A 20,156-nucleotide genomic window follows, 5' to 3' on the forward strand; every position below is an offset into this window, starting at 1 on the left:
TTTGCCCCAGTAAGTTTCTTCCGTCGTCGGGGTAGCCTCTTTGCGGCCTCGTTCGAGATTTTTTCTCCCTTAAGTTTTGGTGCTCACTTTCGTCATTTCGGATTTTGATTTCGCCGGCGTGATTTTTCCGCCCATGACATCGAAGCCTTCCAGCGGCTTCAAGAAGTGCACCCAGTACGCCCGGGTAATCTCGCTCACTGATAGGCACGCGTCGTGTCTTCAGTGTCTGGGGGCCGAGCACCGTCCTCAGAACTGTAGTCTGTGTTCCCTGTTACAAAGGCGGACTCAGGTAGCGAGATTGGCCCAGTGGAAACGTTTTGTTCTCGGGCTCTTCGTCGGCATCGACACCAGGGTCATCGAGTGCATCGACGTCGTCAGCGTCAAGCCTTCATCCTCGGCCGCCAGTGGCATCGAGTGCATCGAGGCATCGGCCCTCTGCATCGGCGCCGAGACATCGGATAGCTGCATCGACGTCCTGTGGTACCGGGACCTCGTCTGCTGATGTCGTCGGACGGTGGTGCATCGTCAGGAGTGCAGGTGAGGGCTGTCCATTCCCCTGCTGGTGGTGGTGATCCTTCGGGTGGGTCTCCCCTACCCTGAGGCTCCTGCGGTACAGCCCCCCCCCCCCCCCCCCCCAGAGATCGACCTCCTTCGAGACCTCGGCCCCGAGGAAGCGACGGCCTGGATTCTACGTCCTCCTCGTCTGGTGCCGGGGAGCTCCGGTGACATGCTTCGGAAGAAGTCGAAGTAGCATCGACACCGGTCTCCTCCCCGCGTCGGCACCGAGAGCTCTGGGTCGCCGCGGGAGTCGGCACCCAGCAGGCATCGGCACCGAGAGGACCGCTCACCCTCTGTTCAGGAGGTGTCGATGCGCTCCACTCTGGACAGCCCGGAACAGCCTCCACGCCCGGACAGGTTCTGACGTCGACGCCTGCATCGACCTCCATGCCTTTCTCTGCAGCCGCTCTGAACGAGAGCCTCCGGGCCGTTCTCCCCGAGATTCTGGGAGAGCTGTTGCGCCCTACCCCTCCGGTACCGGCGGTGCTTGCGCCTCCGGTACCGTCGAGCGTGGCGCCGGCTGGCCCATCGCCCGGGTGAGGTCCCCGACGTCGGTACCAAGTGCGTGCGGTGCCGACTGGCGGCCACCTCCCAGAAGGCTCCCCCGACTACGTCGCGGAGGGAGCTTTCGCCGATGCGGGCGAGGGAGTCTACCTCTCGACGCCCCCATCGTGGACGTGGCTCCACTGAGGTCGAGCCGGGCGAGGGTTGCAGACACAGGTTCGTGAACTTGTGTCTGACACCGAAGGTGAGGCCCTCGTGGGAGGAAGAGGAAGACCCCAGATAGTTTTCTGTCTCTGACGAGGAGTCTGAGGTCCTTCCTTCTGATCCCACTCCCTCCCCTGAAAGACAGCTTTCCTCCTCCTGAGAGTCTGTCTTTCGCTTCCTTTGTCCGAGAGATTTCGACGGCCATCCCCTTCCCGGTGGTTGTGGAGGACGAGCCCAGGGCTGAAATGTTTGAGCTCCTGGACTATCCTTCTCCACCTAAGGAAGCGTCCACTGTTCCCTTGCACATGTCCTGAAAAAGACATTGCTTACGAACTGGACCAAGCCATTAAGTAATCCCCACATTCCCAAGAAGATCGAGTCCCAGTACCGGATCCATGGGGACCCAGAGCTGATGCGCACTCAGTTGCCTCACGACTCTGGAGTTGTGGATCTGGCCCTAAGAAGGCTAAGAGTTCTAGGGAGCATGCTTCGGCGCCCCGGGCAAGGACTCTAGAACCGTAGACTCCTTTGGGAGGAAGGCCTACCATTCCTCTATGCTCGTGGCCAAAATCCAGTCTTACCAGCTCTACACGAGCATACACATGCGGAACAATGTGCGGCAGTTGGCGGGCTTGGTTGATGCGCTCCCCCCTGAGCAAGCCAAGCCTTTTCAGGAGGTGGTCAGGCAGCTGAAGGCGTGCAGAAAATTCCTGGCCAGAGGGGTGTATGACACCTTTGATGTTGCGTCCAGGGCCGCTGCTCAAGGTGTGGTGATGCGCAGGCTCTCATGGCTGCGTGCCTCCGACCTGGAGAATAGACTCCAGCAGCGGATTGCGGACTCGCCTTGCCGTGCGGACAATATTTTTGGAGAGAAGGTCGAGCAGGTGGTAGAGCATCTCCACTAGCGGGACACCGCATTCGACAAGTTCTCCCGCCGGCAGCCTTCAGCCTCTACCTCTACAGGTAGAAGATTTTTTGGGGGAAGGAGGACTGTTCCCTACTCTTCTGGCAAGCGTAGGTACAATCCCCCTTCTCGACAGCCTGCGGCCCAGGCTAAGCCCCAGCGCGCTCGCTCTCGTCAGCAGCGTGCGCCTCAGCAAGGCCCCGCGGCTCCCCAGCAAAAGCAAGGGGCGAGCTTTTGACTGGCTCCAGCAGAGCATAGCCGACATCCAAGTGTCAGTGCCGGGCGACCTGCCGGTCGGGGGGGAGGTTGAAAGCTTTTCACCAAAGGTGGCCTCTCATAACCTCCGATCAGTGGGTTCTGCAAATAGTCCGGCAAGGATACACCCTCAATTTGGCCTCAAAACCTCCAAATTGTCCACCGGGAGCTCAGTCTTACAGCTTCCAGCACAAGCAGGTACTTGCAGAGGAACTCTCCGCCCTTCTCAGCGCCAATGCGGTCGAGCCCCGTGCCATCCGGGCAAGAAGGGCTGGGATTCTATTTCAGGTACTTCCTTGTGGAAAAGAAAACAGGGGGGATGCGTCCCATCCTAGACCTAAGGGCCCTGAACAATATCTCGTAAAAGAAAAGTTCAGGATGCTTTCCCTGGGCACCCTCCTTCCCATGATTCAGGGAAAACGATTGGCTATGCTCTCTGGACTTGAAGGATGCCTACACACACATCCCGATACTGCCAGCTCACAGACAGTATCTGCGATTTCAGCTGGGCACACGTCACTTCCAGTACTGTGTGCTACCCTTTGGGCTCGCCTCTGCGCCCAGGGTGTTCACAAAGTGCTTGGCTGTAGTAGCAGCAGCACTTCGCAGGCTGGGGGTGCACGTGTTCCCATATCTCGACGATTGGCTGGTGAAGAACACGTCCGAGGCAGGAGCCCTGCAGTCCATGCAGATGACTATTCGCCTCCTGGAGCTACTGGGGTTTGTGATAAATTACCCAAAGTCCCATCTTCTCCCAGCACAGAGACTCGAATTCATAGGAGCTCTGCTGGATTCTCGGACGGCTCGCGCCTATCTCCCAGAGACGAGAGCCAACAACTTGTTGTCCCTCGTCTCGCGGGGTGCGAGCGTCCCAGCAGATCACAGCTCGGCAGATGTTGAGATTGCTAGGCCACATGGCCTCCACAGTTCATGTGACTCCCATGGCCCGCCTTCACATGAGATCTGCTCAGTGGACCCTAGCTTCTCAGTGGTTTCAGGCTGCTGGGGATCTAGAAGACGTGATCCACCTGTCCACGAGTTTTCTCGAATCCCTGTATTGGTGGGACGATTTGGTCCAATTTGACTCTGGGACGTCCTTTCCAAATTCCTCAGCCACAAAAAGTGCTGACCACGGATGCGTCTCTCCTGGGATGGGGAGCTCATGTCGATGGGCTTCACACCCAAGGAAGCTGGTCCCTCCAGGAACGCGGTCTACAGATCAATCTCCTGGAGTTGCGAGCGATCTGGAACGCTCTGAAGGCTTTCAGAGATCGGCTGTCCCACCAAATTATCCAAATTCAGACAGACAACCAGGTTGCCATGTACTATGTCAACAAGCAGGGGGGCACCGGACTCGCCCCCTGTGTCAGGAAGCCGTCAGCATGTGGCTCTGGGCTCGCCGTCTCGGCATGGTGCTCCAAGCCACATATCTGGCAGGCGTAAACAACAGTCAGACCGACAGGTTGAGCAGGATTATGCAACCTCACGAGTGGTCGCTCAACTCCCGAGTGGTGCGCCAGATCTTCCAAGCGTGGGGCACCCCCTTGGTGGATCTCTTCGCATCTCGAGCGAACCACAAAGTCCCTCAGTTCTGTTCCAGGCTTCAGGCCCCCGGCAGACTGGCATCGGATGCCTTCCTCCTGGATTGGGGGGAGGGCCTGCTGTATGCTTATCCTCCCATTCCTCTGGTGGGGAAGACTTTGTTGAAACTCAAGCAAGACCGAGGCACCATGATTCTGATTGCTCCTTTTTGGCCGCGTCAGATCTGGTTCCCTCTTCTTCTGGAGTTATCCTCCGAAGAACCGTGGAGATTGGAGTGTTTTCCGACCCTCATCACGCAGGACGAAGGGGCCTCTTCTGCATCCCAGCTCCGGTCCCTGGCTCTCACGGCCTGGATGTTGAGAGCGTAGACTTTGCCTCTTTGGGTCTGTCAGAGGGTGTCTCCCGTATCTTGCTTGCTTCCAGGAAAGATTCCACTAAGAGGAGTTACTTCTTTCTATGGAGGAGGTTTGCCGTCTGGTGTGACAGCAAGGCCCTAGCTCCTCGCTCTTGTCCTACACAGACCCTGCTTGAATACCTTCTGCACTTGTCTGAGTCTGGTCTCAAGACCAACTCTGTAAGAGTTCACCTTAGTGCAATCAGTGCATACCATTACCATGTGGAAGGTAAGCCGATCTCAGGACAGCCTTTAGTTGTTCGCTTCATGAGAGGTTTGCTTTTGTCAAAGCCCCCTGTCAAGCCTCCTACAGTGTCATGGGATCTCAATGTCGTTCTCACCCAGCTGATGAAACCTCCTTTTGAGCCACTGAATTCCTGCCATCTGAAGTACTTGACCTGGAAGGTTATTTTCTTGGTGGCAGTTACTTCAGCTCGTAGAGTCAGTGAGCTTCAGGCCCTGGTAGCCCAGGCCCCTTACACCAAATTTCATCATAACAGAGTAGTCCTCCGCACTCACCCTAAGTTCTTGCCAAAGGTCGTGTCGGAGTTCCATCTGAACCAGTCAATTGTCTTGCCAACATTCTTTCCCCGTCCTCATTCCTGCCCTGCTGAACGTCAGCTGCACACATTGGACTGCAAGAGAGCATTGGCCTTCTATCTGGAGCGGACACAGCCCAACAGACAGTCCGCCCAATTGTTTGTTTCTTTTGATCCCAATAGGAGGGGAGTGGCTGTAGGGAAACGCACCATATCCAATTGGCTAGCAGATTGCATTTCCTTCACTTACGCCCAGGCGGGGCTGGCTCTTGAGGGTCATGTCACGGCTCATAATGTTAGAGCCATGGCAGCGTCGGTAGCCCACTTGAAGTCAGCCTCCATTGAAGAAATTTGCAAAGCTGCGACGTGGTCATCTGTCCACACATTCACATCTCATTACTGCCTGCAGCAGGATACCCGACGCGACAACGCGACAGTCGGTTCGGGCAGTCAGTTCTTCAGAACCTGTTTGGGCTTTAGGATCCAACTCCACCCCCCGAGGGCCCTGTTTTGTTCTGTTCCAGGCTGCACTCTCAGTTAGTTGGTAAATTTTTTAGGTCAATCTCAGTTACGTCCTCGCCGTTGCGAGGCCCAATTGACCATGGTTGTTGTTTTGAGTGAGCCTGGGGGCTAGGGATACCCCATCAGTGAGAACAAGCAGCCTGCTTGTCCTCGGAGAAAGCGAATGCTACATACCTGTAGAAGGTATTCTCCGAGGACAGCAGGCTGATTGTTCTCACAAACCCGCCCGCCTCCCCTTTGGAGTTGAGTCTTCCCTTGTTTCTCTTTTGCTACATACGAGACTGGCCGGCTCGAGCCGGTTTTCGGGCGGGAAGACGGCCGCGGCGAGGGCTAGCAAAGGACTTTGCTAGTGAAGATTCCGATTGGAGGGGCTGCCGTGGACGTCACCCATCAGTGAGAACAATCAGCCTGCTGTCCTCGGAGAATACCTTCTACAGGTATGTAGCATTCGCTATCCTGTTTGCTTTTTTGGCCACCACCACACATGGCATAAGATTTCAGCATATTGTCTACAATGACACCTAGATCTTTATCTTGGGTGCTGACTCCTAAGGTGGATCTTAGCATCAAGTAACTGTGATTTGGATTATTCTTCCCAATGTGCATCACTTTGCATTTGTCCATATTAAATTTCATCTGCTATTTGGATGCCCAGTCTTCCAGCTTCTTAAGGTCTTCCTGCAGTTTTTACTATCTACCTGCGTTCTGCAACGCTGAATAGTTTTGTGTTACCTCACTCATGGTTCCTATATCCAGATTGATAATAAATACGTTAGTAGCACTGGTCCCAGTACAGATCCTTGGGGCACTCCGCTATTCTCCCTCCTCCCATGAGAGAATTGTCTGTCTAACTCCCTACCCTCTGTTTTCTATCCATCAGCCAATTCCTAATCCACAACAGAACATTGTCTCCTATCCAGTGTGATGCACATTGGGAAGAACAGTCTGGATCATAATTACCTGATGCTAGGGTCCACCTTGGAGGTTAGCACCCAAGGAAAAGATCTAGATGACATTGTAGACAATATGCTGAAATCTTCTACTCAGTGTGCGGTGGTGGCCAAAAAAGCAAACAGGATGCTAGAAAGGGATGATAAATAAAAGACCAAGAGTACTGTAATGCCTCTATCGCTCCATGGTGCAACCTCACCTTGAGTATTGCATTCAGTTCTGGTCTCTGTATCTCAAGATATAGTGGAATTAGTAAAGGTTCAAAGAAGAGTGACCAAAATGATAAAGGGGGTGAAACGCCTCTCATATGGAGAAATCCTAAAGCGGTTAGGGCCCTTCAGCTTTGGAAAGAGATGGCTGAGGGGAGATAAGATTGTGGTCTGCAAAATCCTGAGTTGTGTAGAATGAGTAGAAGTTAATAGATTTTTTTTATTTTTTTATTTTTTTATTTTTTTAACATGTTCCAAAAGTACAAAGACTAGGGGACACTCAAGGAAGTTTGCATGGAAATACTTTTAAAAGAAATAGGAGGAAATATTTTTTTCACTCAAAAGAATAGTTAAGCTCTGGAACTCTTTGCCACAGGATGTAGTAACAGTTAACTCATCTGGGTTTAAAAAAAGGTTTGGACAAGTTCCTGGATGAATAATCCATAGTCTGCTATTGAGACAGACATGGGGAAACCATTGCTTGCCCTGAGAATGGTAGGTAGCATGGAATGTTGCCACAGTTTGGGTTTCTCAAAAGTAAGCAGGCTCATGTAAATTTGCTTTAAGACCTCAGTGGCGACTCGATTTACAAGGGCATCATTACCCTTGACTTGCCAGCCTCCTCATAGGTCTAAAGTATTATTTGAAACTATTATCAAAATTTCTCATTTTTTCAAACTTTTGTACTTTATAATTTTGCTTAAAATGATATAAAGTATCAAATCACTTAGCTTGATTATGTAGATTCTTTTGCTCTAGGGGTTCAAGTTGTAAAACTAGGGAGAAAAAAGTATGAGGATTAGTTGATTGCTTTTTTATATTTTTATGCTGCCTATCACTTACCTACAATTCCTCTTTTAAACCCCAATCTTTAAGTTCCCAAAGCACAAGGCATAATAAATGTTCATTTACCAGAGAAATGTCCTCTTCTCTCAGAACTTCTCAGAAAGAAAGTTGTGGGACCTTACCTCATTATATAGTTTTGAATCTAAGGGGACTGCTTCAAACAGACCCTTTCAAGCTAATTTAGTAATCAGATTGCCCTTGGTAACCTCTGCAAATATTCTACTTCCTCACACCTAAATTAACACCTAATTCAGGTCAGTGGCAATGCTACCTCTCCAGCAACCAAAGTACAGAAAATAACTGTATATTAGAACAAGATTTGAGCCTTCCTGCTATCCTTTTAAAGTTCTTTGGCTGTCCAGAAATCACAGGTGGTACTGTAGGTGTGATCTCAGTTCAGTAGCATTTATACTCATTGCATATATACTCATTTGATGGCACCAAGAAAAAACACACAGCTAAGGGCGAGCAGGACACCTTGTAGAACAATGCATCTGTTTAAGCTGAAACCTGTTAGAATGTTGACCCTTCATCTCTATCCTCCCATGTTTCAAACCTCCTCTCTACTGTGGCACCATCCACGTCTGTCAACGAGGCTGTTTCTTCTTACAACAATACTCTATCCTCTGCCTTAGACACACTTGCACCTTTGATGACCCGCCCTATAAGGCGTACAAAACCCCAGCCTTGGCTGACTTCTAATATCCGCTACCTACGTTCCTGTACCCGCTCCGCCGAACGCCTCTGGTGGAAATCTCGGGCCCTTGCTGATTTCTTACACTTTAAGTTCATGCTGACCTCCTTCCAATCTGCTCTTTGCCGCGCCAAACAGGATTATTATATCCAACTGACCAACTCTCTTGGCTCTAACCCTTGACTTCTCTTCACCACATTGAACTCTCTCCTCAAGGTGCCCCCTCCCCCAACTCCCCCTTCATTATCTCCTCAGACCCTTGCTGAATTCTTTCACAACAAGGTTCAAAAGATAAACCTTGAATTCTCTACCTCGCCACCTCTCCCTCCACAAATCCATTCCCCTCTCTCTCCTTCCCCTGATTCCTTTTCCTCCTTTCCTGAAGTTACTATAGAGGAAACTACACTTCTCCTTTCTTCCTCAAAATATACCACCTGTTCCTCTGATCCCATTCCCACCCACCTTCTTAATGCCATCTCACCTGCTCTTATTCCTTTTATCTGTCACATTCTCAACCTCTACTACTACTACTACTACTTAGCATTTCTGCTCACTTTCCACTGCAACTGTCCCTACTGCTTTTAAACATGCTGTGGTCACACCTCTCCTTAAGAAGCCGTCACTCGACCCTACTTGTCCCTCTAATTACCGACCCATCTCCCTCCTCCCCGTTTCTCTCCAAATTACTTGAGCGTGCTGTTCACCACCGCTGCCTTGATTTTCTCTCCTCACATGCTATTCTTGACCCACTACAATCTGGTTTTCGCCCTCTCCACTCAACCGAAAGTGCGCTTACTAAAGTCTCCAATGACCTATTACTGGCTAAATCCAGAGGTCAATATTCCATCCTCATTCTTCTTGATCCTTCCGCTGCTTTTTTACACTGTTGATCACAGCATACTTCTCGATACCCTGTCCTCACTTGGATTCCAGGGCTTTGTCCTTTCCTGGTTCTCTTCCTACCTCTCCCTCCGCACCTTTAGTGTTCACTCTGGTGGATCCTCTTCTACTTCTATCCCTCTGCCTGTCGGCGTACCTCAGGGTTCTGTTCTTGGTCCCCTCCTCTTTTCTATCTACACGTCTTCCCTTGGTTCATTAATCTCATCCCATAGCTTTTCCTACCATCTCTATGCTGATGACTCCCAAATTTACCTTTCTACCCCTGATATCTCACCTTGCATCCAAACCAAAGTTTCAGCGTGCTTGTCTGACATTGCTGTCTGGATGTCTCAACGCCACCTGAAATTAAACATGACCAAAACCGAGCTTCTCATTTTTCCCCCCAAACCCACCTCCCCACTCCCCCCGTTTTCAATTTCTGTTGATGGCTCTCTCATTCTCCCTGTCTCCTCAGCTCGAAACCTTGGGGTCATCTTTGACTCTTCTCTCTCCTTCTCTGCTCATATCCAGCAGATCGCCAAGACCTGTCGTTTCTTTCTTTACAACATCCGTAAAATCCGCCCCTTTCTTTCCGAGCACTCTACCAACACCCTCATCCACACTCTTGTCACCTCTCGTTTAGACTACTGCAATCTGCTTCTTGCTGGCCTCCCACTTAGTCACCTCTCCCCTCTCCAGTCGGTTCAAAACTCTGCTGCCCATCTTGTCTTCCGCCAGGGTCGCTTTACTCATACTACCCCTCTCCTCAAGTCGCTTCACTGTCTCCCTATCCGTTTTCGCATCCTGTTCAAACTTCTTCTACTAACCTATAAATGTACTCACTCTGCTGCTCCCCAGTATCTCTCCACACTCGTCCTTCCCTACACCCCTTCCCGTGCACTCCGCTCCATGGATAAATCCTTCTTATCTGTTCCCTTCTCCACTACTGCCAACTCCAGACTTCGCGCCTTCTGTCTCGCTGCACCCTACGCCTGGAATAAACTTCCTGAGCCCATACGTCTTGCCCCATCCTTGGCCACCTTTAAATCTAGACTGAAAGCCCACCTCTTTAACATTGCTTTTGACTCGTAACCACTCGCCTCCACCTACCCTCCTCTCCTCCTTCCTGTACACATTAATTGATTTGATTTGCTTACTTCATTTTTTGTCTATTAGATTGTAAACTCTTTGAGCAGGGACTGTCTTTCTTCTATGTTTGTGCAGCGCTGCGTACGCCTTGTAGCGCTATAGAAATGCTAAATAGTAGTAGTAGTAGTAAAGTTAGTCATGTTTTGATGCTGACTTACTGTTGTACTGTGGTCTGCCTGGGAGGAAATTTCAGGTGGCTCAGAATATGGTGGCTAGATATTTAACTAGGAGCAACAAAAGTTCTAGTGTTACCCTATTGTTGAAACAGTTTCACTGGCTGCTTTCACAGAAGTGCTGTATTTTTTTTTAACATTTTAAAGTTTCATGTGCCTCAGCAGCTGTGTTCTTGTGTACAGGAGTATACAGCTGCATGGCCTTTATGTTCCTCACAACAGAACCTATTGGTTTACCATGATAAAAATGTAAAGGGCAGGGCAAAATGGAGAAAGGCGGCTTTCAGATCAGTGGTAGCAGGTTGGTACAATGGTTTGTCACATGAGTTGAAGGGGGGGGGGGGGGAATCACCAACGATATCAACCAAAGCTTCCAAATCCTGCACTCCTGGGCAGATGCATTCCAGCTAAAACTTAACGCAGAAAAAACACAATGTCTTATACTCACCTCAAAACACAACACAAGTAAATTCTCCACCATAACAACCCCAAACTTTTCCCTTCCCGTCTCAAACACCCTGAAAATTCTCGGAGTCACCATTGATCGAAATCCCACACTTGAAAACCCTGTGAAGAATACAACAAAGAAAATGTTCCATTCCATGTGGAAACTCAAAAGAGTAGAACCCTTCTTCCCAAGAACCATTTTTCGAATCCTGGTACAGTCAATGGTACTAAGTCACCTGGACTACTTCAACGCACTTTACGCTGGCTGCAAAGAACAGATCATCAAGAAACTTCAAACCGCACAAAATACTGAAGCCAGACTCATATTTGGAAAAGCAAAATACGAAAGTGCCAAACCCCTAAGAGAGAGACTACATTGGCTTCCACTTAAAGAACGCATCGCATTCAAGATCTGCACGATAGTTCATAAAATCATTTATGGAGACGCCTCATCATATCTGACAGACCTCGTGAACCTCCCACCTAGAAATGCTAAAAGATCTGCCCGCACTTTTCTTAATCTACACTTCCCCAGCTGCAAAGGACTAAAATACAGACTAACACATGCGTCCAACTTTCCCTACATGGGCACACAATTGTGGAATGCACTACCAAATCACATAAGGAATATTAATGAACTAACTAACTTTCGCAAATCCTTGAAAACATATCTCTTCAACAAAGCCTACAACGAGAATCCTTAAGCATCTACCACACACTACCACTCCTCCCTTATTCGGACTCTCTTCCTACTATAACTGATTGATTAGAACGTCTTGACATCCTTGATACCTTTGTAACACCAATTGTATTTTGCACTCTGAAATGGCGATACCATAACAGGTCTCTGTAAGCCACTTTGAGCCTGCAAATACATGGGAAAATGTGGGATACAAGTGCAATAAATAATAAATATTGTGACTTTTAGAAAGGATTTAAAACCCTATTTTTTTCCAGCGTAGGATTATTTGATTCACAGATGTATATTATTTTGTTGTTCACTATCTTGATTGTGTTTCCCAAGAAGAGAGTATATAAAATTTTATAAATTGATTTTACACATACTAAAGTTAAAGCAAATGTGTGCTAACAAATGCACATTCTTGGTTTTAGATGAAGACTTGTTTTCTTAAGCTATTTTAGCTTCTACTTATAGGTACTCTTAAGCAGTAGCAAAACATTTCCAGTGGTATCCTATTAAATGTTCTCTCTTATTTTGAAGATCATTTCCATGTGTTTGTTGGAGACTTAAGTCCAGAAATCACAACAGAAGACATAAAGTCAGCGTTTGCTCCGTTTGGTAAAATCTCGTAAGTATCATGTAAAGTGTACTGCAGACATTTATTTATTTATTTATTTATTGGAATTTATTAACCACCTTTAAGAAGAGATTCATCCAAGGTGGTGTACAGTTTAACATAAAACTTACAATTTTGTTAACTGCAGAACAATAGTAAAATGACGAAGTATAAACATAAATACAATAAATGATATTACCAGTTCAGCTTCTGTATACTCAAAATACCACTCTTAACTGTCACAGATTTTGTGCTGTTTTATGCTTTGAAATAAACACGGTTTCCATAACAATTCATCTTGTGCATGCTGTAAATTTCCCAGCAAGTGTCATGTTCATACATTGTTGAAAAAAGTAGTGATGTTTTAACCTGTGTTTATGATAAGATTCCTCTTTAATTTGTTGTTTGTTAGTAGATGGACATGAAAGTGTAGATTTCCAGCTCTGTTTTTGCTTAACATTGGGTTTGGAGAGGTATTGATGTATTTTGTACACTGAAGTTTTTTGTGCAGAGAAGCAATGACTATATATGTTCATGTTTTTTTTTTTTAACAAAATTGCTAGTTTGACCATATATTTTCTTTCAGTGCAGATAGCTTTGATTTTTCAGTTGGTAGTTGATGACTGTTCCCTGTTATAAAGACTGATGAGGTATATGCCCTAACAAAGCAGTGATCAGCAATGTAGAATTAATGTGTACATTATTTTGCATTCGTCATAAAGGCAGTGGAAAGGCAGAATTCTCACTTTCTCTACCACTCCAATTGGAAAAGTTAGGGTAACATCTACTGGGGTTTTATGAAAACCAAACAAGTGAATGAGGCTAAAATAGATTAGCTTCATTCATTTTTATTAATGATCATTTTCGTAATCCTGATGGTTTGAGGAAATGATTAATGCCAATGCTCAAAGAAAACACCATTTCAGCTAGATTTTTTTTTTTTTTGCTGGACTCTGTCAGAATTCATCTTCTGTGTTCTAGCAAATGATATTTATTGACTGGTCAGAGATCAGAAGTGCCTGGAATTCACACCCATCCACGAGTATACAAGATATAGCCTGGGGCCCGATTTGATTTTCATCTACACATATCAAGGAATAAAGCCCTGAATAGAACAGTTTGTGCATCTGTGGTATAAAGTCAAGTGAAAAACACTGAGTGTTTTGGTGGAGGAATATTGTGCTCTTTACTGCATGTATAGTGCTCACATTTTTCTGCATGGATTGTAGTTGTATGTACTGTCTGAGAATCCTTCTAGATAAAATCCTCTCTTGTGCTGAAAGTGATCTTAGTGCTTAGGATAATTTTGTTTTTTATAATTTAACTATGAATCAAGATATTGCCGCCTCATGCGGGTACATTCCAACCAAGAACATTCCAAATTGTCTTTCTTAAACGATTATTCTCACTCTGTTTTTTTTGTTGTTGATTTTTTTTTTTCTGTAAACCAAAATGCTTATACCTTATCTTCTGCTATATTTCGTTTTTTGTTTTTATCTGTATGTGGTAAGTAGTACTGTTGTGAAACAAATGGCTATAGAGGTTGTGTTCTTTCTCCCACAATTGTTTTGCATTACCTGAGACCTGCAGTTTTTCTTGGGTCCAAGCCACCATTAAAAGTAATAGCATTCTGGTTATTTTGCAGAATTGCTCATAAGAATGGACAGGATCTTGAAGGCTAACTGCAAGGAACTGTGCACACTGGAACTCAGTTGTAGATTTTTTTTTCTCATTTCTATTTATTCTTATATATTTCTCTCACTATATTTATTTTAGCATTGACATTTTAAATCGCTCTATATTCAGTGTAGTACTATATTTTCCAATCATTTTAACTCACTAAAAAAAACCATGAACAATTTCTGTGTAAATTTTGTTGTTTTTCGTACTGGTGTGCTTAGTATTGTTGTTAGTTTTATTCTCCTTTCTTAAATTTCTGAAAATGTCAATTTTTCAAAATTTACAGCTGCCCAAACTCCAAAATGATGGTAGAGAATTGACCAAGAAAAAAAAAGAAATCTGTTAACAGGCCATGTATGCCTTTTAATTCCTATTTTTTCCTTTTTCAATTTTTAATATTTCATATATTTTGTGTCACTAGGCAGAAGACATAGTAGTAGTTAGAAAATTGCATGGTAAAATAGCTAGAATTGTTAGACCATAATTTTATAAAATACTATCCTTAGCAGACCCTAGCTGATAGAATATCAAGTTGAAGCAACTATATATTTCTTTTTAAAATTTCAAAAGTTTAATAATGTTTTTAGTTAGGAAACGTGTAGGCTGTAGTGGTTAGTTGCATGTCTTACATGTTATGAGTACTATTTGTCCAACTGTTTTTTCTAACAGGTCAAGGCAGTAATAGGGAGAGTTGAGGAATGGCAGTAGTAGTAGGATTAACTGAAAATTTAAACAAAAACAGAAAAAAAGGAAAAAGCTCACAATACAGTGTGTGTGGTTCCTTTTATTTTATTTTTTTAAGAATCTGCTTGTTCCTAAGATTCTGCCCCCAGCCTTAATGAATTGTGCTTTTTTTCTTTTTGCAGGGATGCACGTGTGGTCAAAGACATGGCAACAGGAAAATCAAAAGGCTATGGTTTTGTATCATTTTATAACAAATTGGTAAGTGTGAATGAATTTGAAGCAGATCTAATGAACCCTTCTTGAGTTAAGCTTTCACTATTTCATTTACGAGGCTAAATTTAATGTGAGGAATTAATAGGAAAAGAAAAGAAAACACATGCCGCCTTCTATACAGATGATATTCTTCTGACTGGCTCTGTGGATCCCATAAACATCATTCTTTCCAGAATCCAGATCTTTCTGGATGATATTGCAAACTGGCTGCTTGAGAACTACCTAATAATAAATTCATTGAAGTCTGTCACTGTCTGGGTGTCAGGCAGTTCTCTCCAACTATTTTACCTACCTTAAATAACACTCCTATCACTTTTGTTTCCCAGTTCAAATACCTGGGTGTTATAATAGATGGTAATCTTACCTTCATAGTAACATAGTAACGTAGTAGATGACGGCAGAAAAAGACCTGCACGGTCCATCCAGTCTGCCCAACAAGATGACTCATATTTGCTACTTTTTGTGTATACCCTACTTTGATTTGTACTTGTGCTTTTCAGGGCACAGACCATATAAGTCTGCCCAGCACTATCCCCGCCTCCCAACCACCGGTTCTGGCACAGACAGTATAAGTCTGCCCAGCACTATCCTCGCCTCCCAACCACCAGCCCTGCCTCCCAACCACCGGCTCTGGCACAGACCGTACAAGTCTGTCCCGCTTCCCACCACCGGCTCTGGCACAGACCGTGTAAGTCTGCCCAGCACTATCCCCGCCTCCCAACCACCAGCCCCGCCTCTCGATCTTGTCTAAGCTCCTGAGGATCCATTCCTTCAGCACAGGATTCCTTTATGCTTATCCCACGCATGTTTGAATTCCGTTACCGTTTTCATTTCCACCACCTCCCGCGGGAGGGCATTCCAAGCATCCACTACTCTCTCCGTGAAAAAATACTTCCTGACATTTTTCTTGAGTCTGCCCCCCTTCAATCTCATTTCATGTCCTCATCGTTCTACCATCTTCCCATCTCCGGAAAAGGTTCGTTTGCGGATTAATACCTTTCAAATATTTGAACGTCTGTATCATATCACCCCTGTTTCTCCTTTCCTCCAGAGTTTACATGTTTAGTTCAGCAAGTCTCTCCTCATACGTCTTGTAACGCAAATCCCATACCATTCTCGTAGCTTTTCTTTGCACCGTTTCAATTCTTTTTACATCCTTAACAAGATACGGCCTCCAAAACTGAACACAATACTCCAGGTGGGGCCTCACCAACGACTTATACAGGGGCATCAACACCTCCTTTCTTCTGCTGGTCACACCTCTTTCTATACAGCCTAACAACCTTCTAGCTACTGCCACCGCCTTGTCACACTGTTTCGTCGCCTTCAAATCCTCAGATACTATCACCCCAAGATCCCTCTCTCCGCCCGTACTTATCAGACTCATTTTGCAGCTTTGGCTAAAAAATGTTGAGTTCTTACAAAGGACCTTGCTTTATTCCTTGACTGCTTCCAGATTTGACCACTGTAGTGTAGTTTCTTTGATCCGTGTTGCCCGGTCTAGGACTTATGATTAGCATAGGTAAAGCTTTGTGGAGAATGAGACACTCTCTCCACCGCTTATGCTAGAATGCCTTCCGCCCGCCATGAGAGCGCAGTCTTGGTTCTTTTTCTACCGCGGTGAGGAGAGGATGTGGGGTTTTTTTACCGTCTTCTCACTTTCCTCTGTCCAGAGAGCTTTTTTGTGCCTTTCTGCAAACTTTTTTCATCCCTTTTTGTGTTCCCGTTGTGGAACCCTCTTTTTCTCCTTTTTTTTAAACTTTTTTTCCTTTATCTTCTAGTTTGATTTAGCCCTGTTTTAAGTTCCCTTTCTTTTTCGTCATCATTCGGCCGTTTTAGGCCTTGACTTCGGCCAGGAGTTTTCCCTTCCTTTTTTCCATGCCTTTCCACTTTTTTTTAGGCACCATCGCTGTGTTTAATTTAGCCAAGGAAGTTTTTACTTCCATGTCCACGTAGGTTCCCAGTGGCTTTAAGCGCTGTACCTGGTGCAATCGGACGATCTCTGTGAAAGACACCCATTCTTGCTGTGTTCAGTGTCTCGGGCCCGACCATAGCCTAGCTAACCGTGTTCTCTGCCTTCATATGAAGAAGAGGACCCAGATTTTCATGGAGGCATAATGAGAGAGGATTTTTGGAGCCAAGTCTGGTTCCTCGACATTGAGGTCTGATGAGTCAGCATTGACGTTGAGCATTGCACCTGCATCCGGGAGTGTTGATAAGCATGGCTGCTGTTAGACCCTTAGACAATGGGAGCAGTGAAGCATCAAGTTGGTCTCCACCTGCCTCGAGGCCTCTTGCTGTTCAGGGCCCCCGGGACCGTCCATTGTCAGATTCGACCCTGAGGCGACGTGTGGATTCAATGTCGTCCTCAGCACCTAGGACCCTCAATAACAAGCTTTGGGCGAAGGCTAAGAAGCATCGACATTGATCAACGGGAGCTCTAGGGTGTTGATGGATTTGGCACCTGAGAAGCATGGGCTCCGGGAGGACCGCTCTCTCATCATACATAAGAGAACATAAGTATGGCTACTCTTATGCTGGGTCAGACCAATGGTCCATGTAGCCCAGTATCCTGTTTTCCAAACCGTCTAAGCCAGGTCAAAAGTACCTGGCAGAAACCCAAATTGTGGCAACAATCTATACTACAGATTGTAAGCTCTGTTGAGCAGGGACTGTTCATGTTCAAGTGTACAGCGCTGTGTACGTCTAGTAGCGCTATAGAAATAAGTAGTAGTAAATCCCAGGGCAAGCAGTTGCTTCCCATGTCTGTTTCAATAGCAAGACTATGGACTTTTCCTCCAGGAAATTGTCCAAACCTTTTTTAAACCGCTGTTTCCTCATCCTCCAGCAAAGGGTTCCAGAGCTTTATTATTCGTTGAGTGAAAAAATATTTCCTTCTATTTGTTTTAAAAGTATTTTCATGTATAAGAATTTTACACGGAGGTGTTGATAGGTGTCGGTCTCCCAGCAGCCAAGAGCCAACTCCAGCATTGACCTTGGTAGCTCTGCAACCTGCTCCTGAGCCGATACCCCAGCTTTTCCTTCTGTAGGCCCTCGATTAATGCATCCGAGCCTTGCTCCCTGAGCTGCTGGATGGCCTTCTGCAACGGTGTGCATAGGCATCGGGGGTGCTTGCGCCTACCCTGCCTCTTGTTGTGGCCCTGCTTGGCCCTCAGCCTGCGGTGCGGCCTCTGACACCCCTCGACGTCTGTGGAGGAAACTTCGTTGGAGCTGAAGCGGGAACTGACTTCTCAACGCTGTTCTTGAGGGGATGGCTCCTCTGTCGAGGCAAGTTCGGTCTCGACACTCCCACCAGAAAGTATTGTCTGACACCGAAGAGGAGCGCTCATGGGATTCAAGGAAGGATCCAAGGTACTTTTCTTCTGAGTCCTATGGAATTCCCTCTGAACCCATCTGAAAGGAGAAAGTCTTTCATTCCCTTCTTTTGTCAAGGAAATGTCTGATGCCATTCCATTTCCTTTGGAAGTGGAGGACAAGTCCAGGGCTAAAGATGCTTGAGGTCCTGGACTTGCATACCTCCTCCTAGGGAGGCTGAGACTGTCCTTCTCCACGAAAGTACTCCAGGAAGTTGTCGTTTAGAATTGGAAGTCTCCTCTGTCGGACCCGATCATGCCCAAGAAGATTGATACCATGTACTGGATCCACAGTTCACCTGATTTTGATAAGCCTCTGTTGCCTCACAATTCCATGGTGGTAGAATCCGCTCTCAAAAGAACCAGGAGTCAGAGGAACTATGCCTCTGTGCCCTCGGGTAGAGAAACCAGAACCTGTATTTGTTTGGGAGAAAGATGTTCCAGGCTTCAATGCTTATCTCCCGAATACAATCCTACCAGCTCTTCTCGAGTGTCTACTTGTGAAACTCTGTCTGAAATTTGTCGGACCTAGCTGAGATTCTCCCTCTGGAGCAGGCGAAGTCAGTTCACCAGTTGGTCAAGCAGCAGAAGGCGTGTCGAAAGTTCTTGGCCAGGGGCACTTACAACACTTCTGACGTGGCATCCAGAATCTGTACCCAGAGTATAGCAATGCGCAGACTGTCATGGCTGCATGTTTCTGACTTGGAACATTCTGTTCAGCAGAGGTTAGCGGATGCCCCATGCCAGGGAGATAATCTTTTTGGAGAGAAGGTTGAGGAGGTCGCAGTCCAAATAAAAAAACATACTGATACCATCCCTTCTCTCTCCCTCTGGGCACTTTCTACATCTACCTCCTCAGCTAGGAGGACTTTTGGCAAGCCAAGGAGGAGTCCCTATTATAGGTACAACCTCTCGGCTCGCCAGCCTGCTGAGGCTCAACCCCTAGCGTGCTTGTTCACGTCTACAGCGTTTGCCAAAGGCCCATGCTGCTCCCCGGGCAAAGCAAGGGACGAGCTTTTGACTAGCTTCAGCAGAGCATACCCGCAATAAAAGTGTCTGTCCTGTATGACTTGCTGGTCAGGGGAAGGCTGACACTTACTCAAGAAAGATGACCCCTTACAGCCTCCAACCTGTGGGTTCTTCAAATAGTCCGTCTTGGACACACTCTTAGCTGGTATGTAAAACCTCCAAATTGCCCGCGGAGAGCTCATTCATTCAGCTCTCAGTGCAGGCAGGTACTTGCAAAGGAACTCTCAGCCCTTCTGAAGGCCCATGCAGACCAGCTCGTTCCACCAGGGGAGGAAGGGCAGGGATTCTACTCCAGGTACTTCCTTGTGCAAAAGAAAGGTTGGGGGGGGGGGGGGGGGGGGGGATGCATCCCCATCCTAGACCTAACATCCCTGAATAAATTCCTAGTCCAAGAAAAGTTCAGGATGGTTTCCCTGGACACCCTTCTCCCAATGATTCAGGAAAACAATTGGCCATGCTCTCTGGGCTTTGATACATATACTCTCATCCCAGTACTTCTAGCCCACCGGAAGTATCTTCGATTTTGACTGGGAACACATCAGTTTTAGTACCGCGTGTTGCCTTTTGGCCTTGCGTCAGCTCTCAGGGTGTTCACCAAATGTCTAGTGGACATTGCAGCATTGCTATGCAGACTGGAGGTCCATTTCGACGATTGGCTGGTAAATAAGTTCTCTTCAGAAGGTGCTCAGGAATCCATGCGGATGACTATTTGGGTGCTCAAGCTACTAGGGTTCATTTTAAACTACCCCAAGTCCCATCTTCCCCCTTTCCAGTGATTGGAATTCATAGGAGCCCTACTCAGTACACAAGGTTTGAGCCTATCTTTTGGAGACTAGAGCAAAGACACTTACACACTCGCTTCCAAGATTTGAGCCTCTCAGCAGGTCACAGTTCGGCAGATGTTGAGATTGTTGGGCCATGTGGCTTCCACAGTGTTTGTTACACCCATGACACATCTTCACATGAGATCTTTTCAGTGGTATCAGGCTATGTGGAACTTGAAAGATGTCATCCAAGTGTCCCCAGAGCTTGTAAGCTCCCTTCAGTG

General features: G+C 46.7%; 1 protein-coding gene across 7 annotated transcripts in view; it reads left to right on the forward strand.

Annotated features, from left to right (window-relative positions):
* TIAL1 (TIA1 cytotoxic granule associated RNA binding protein like 1) overlaps positions 1-20,156 on the forward strand; it is a 232,638-nt gene that overhangs the window by 82,728 nt on the left and 129,754 nt on the right. For 6 of the 7 annotated variants that reach the window (XR_003942079.1, XM_030202615.1, XM_030202616.1 and 3 more), the window contains 2 exons: positions 11,993-12,080; positions 14,615-14,690. Coding sequence is in view for 6 of the 7 variants with exons in the window: in XM_030202615.1 (XP_030058475.1) it covers positions 11,993-12,080; positions 14,615-14,690 (164 nt within the window). In the remaining variant the exon portion in view is untranslated. Of the gene's footprint in view, positions 1-11,992; positions 12,081-14,034; positions 14,103-14,614; positions 14,691-20,156 lie in introns of those variants that run through there. The other variant, XM_030202620.1, reaches the window with a different exon arrangement.

Source organism: Microcaecilia unicolor, chromosome 5 (genome assembly GCF_901765095.1).
Source record: "Microcaecilia unicolor chromosome 5, aMicUni1.1, whole genome shotgun sequence".
Taxonomy (NCBI): Eukaryota; Metazoa; Chordata; class Amphibia; order Gymnophiona; family Siphonopidae; genus Microcaecilia; species Microcaecilia unicolor.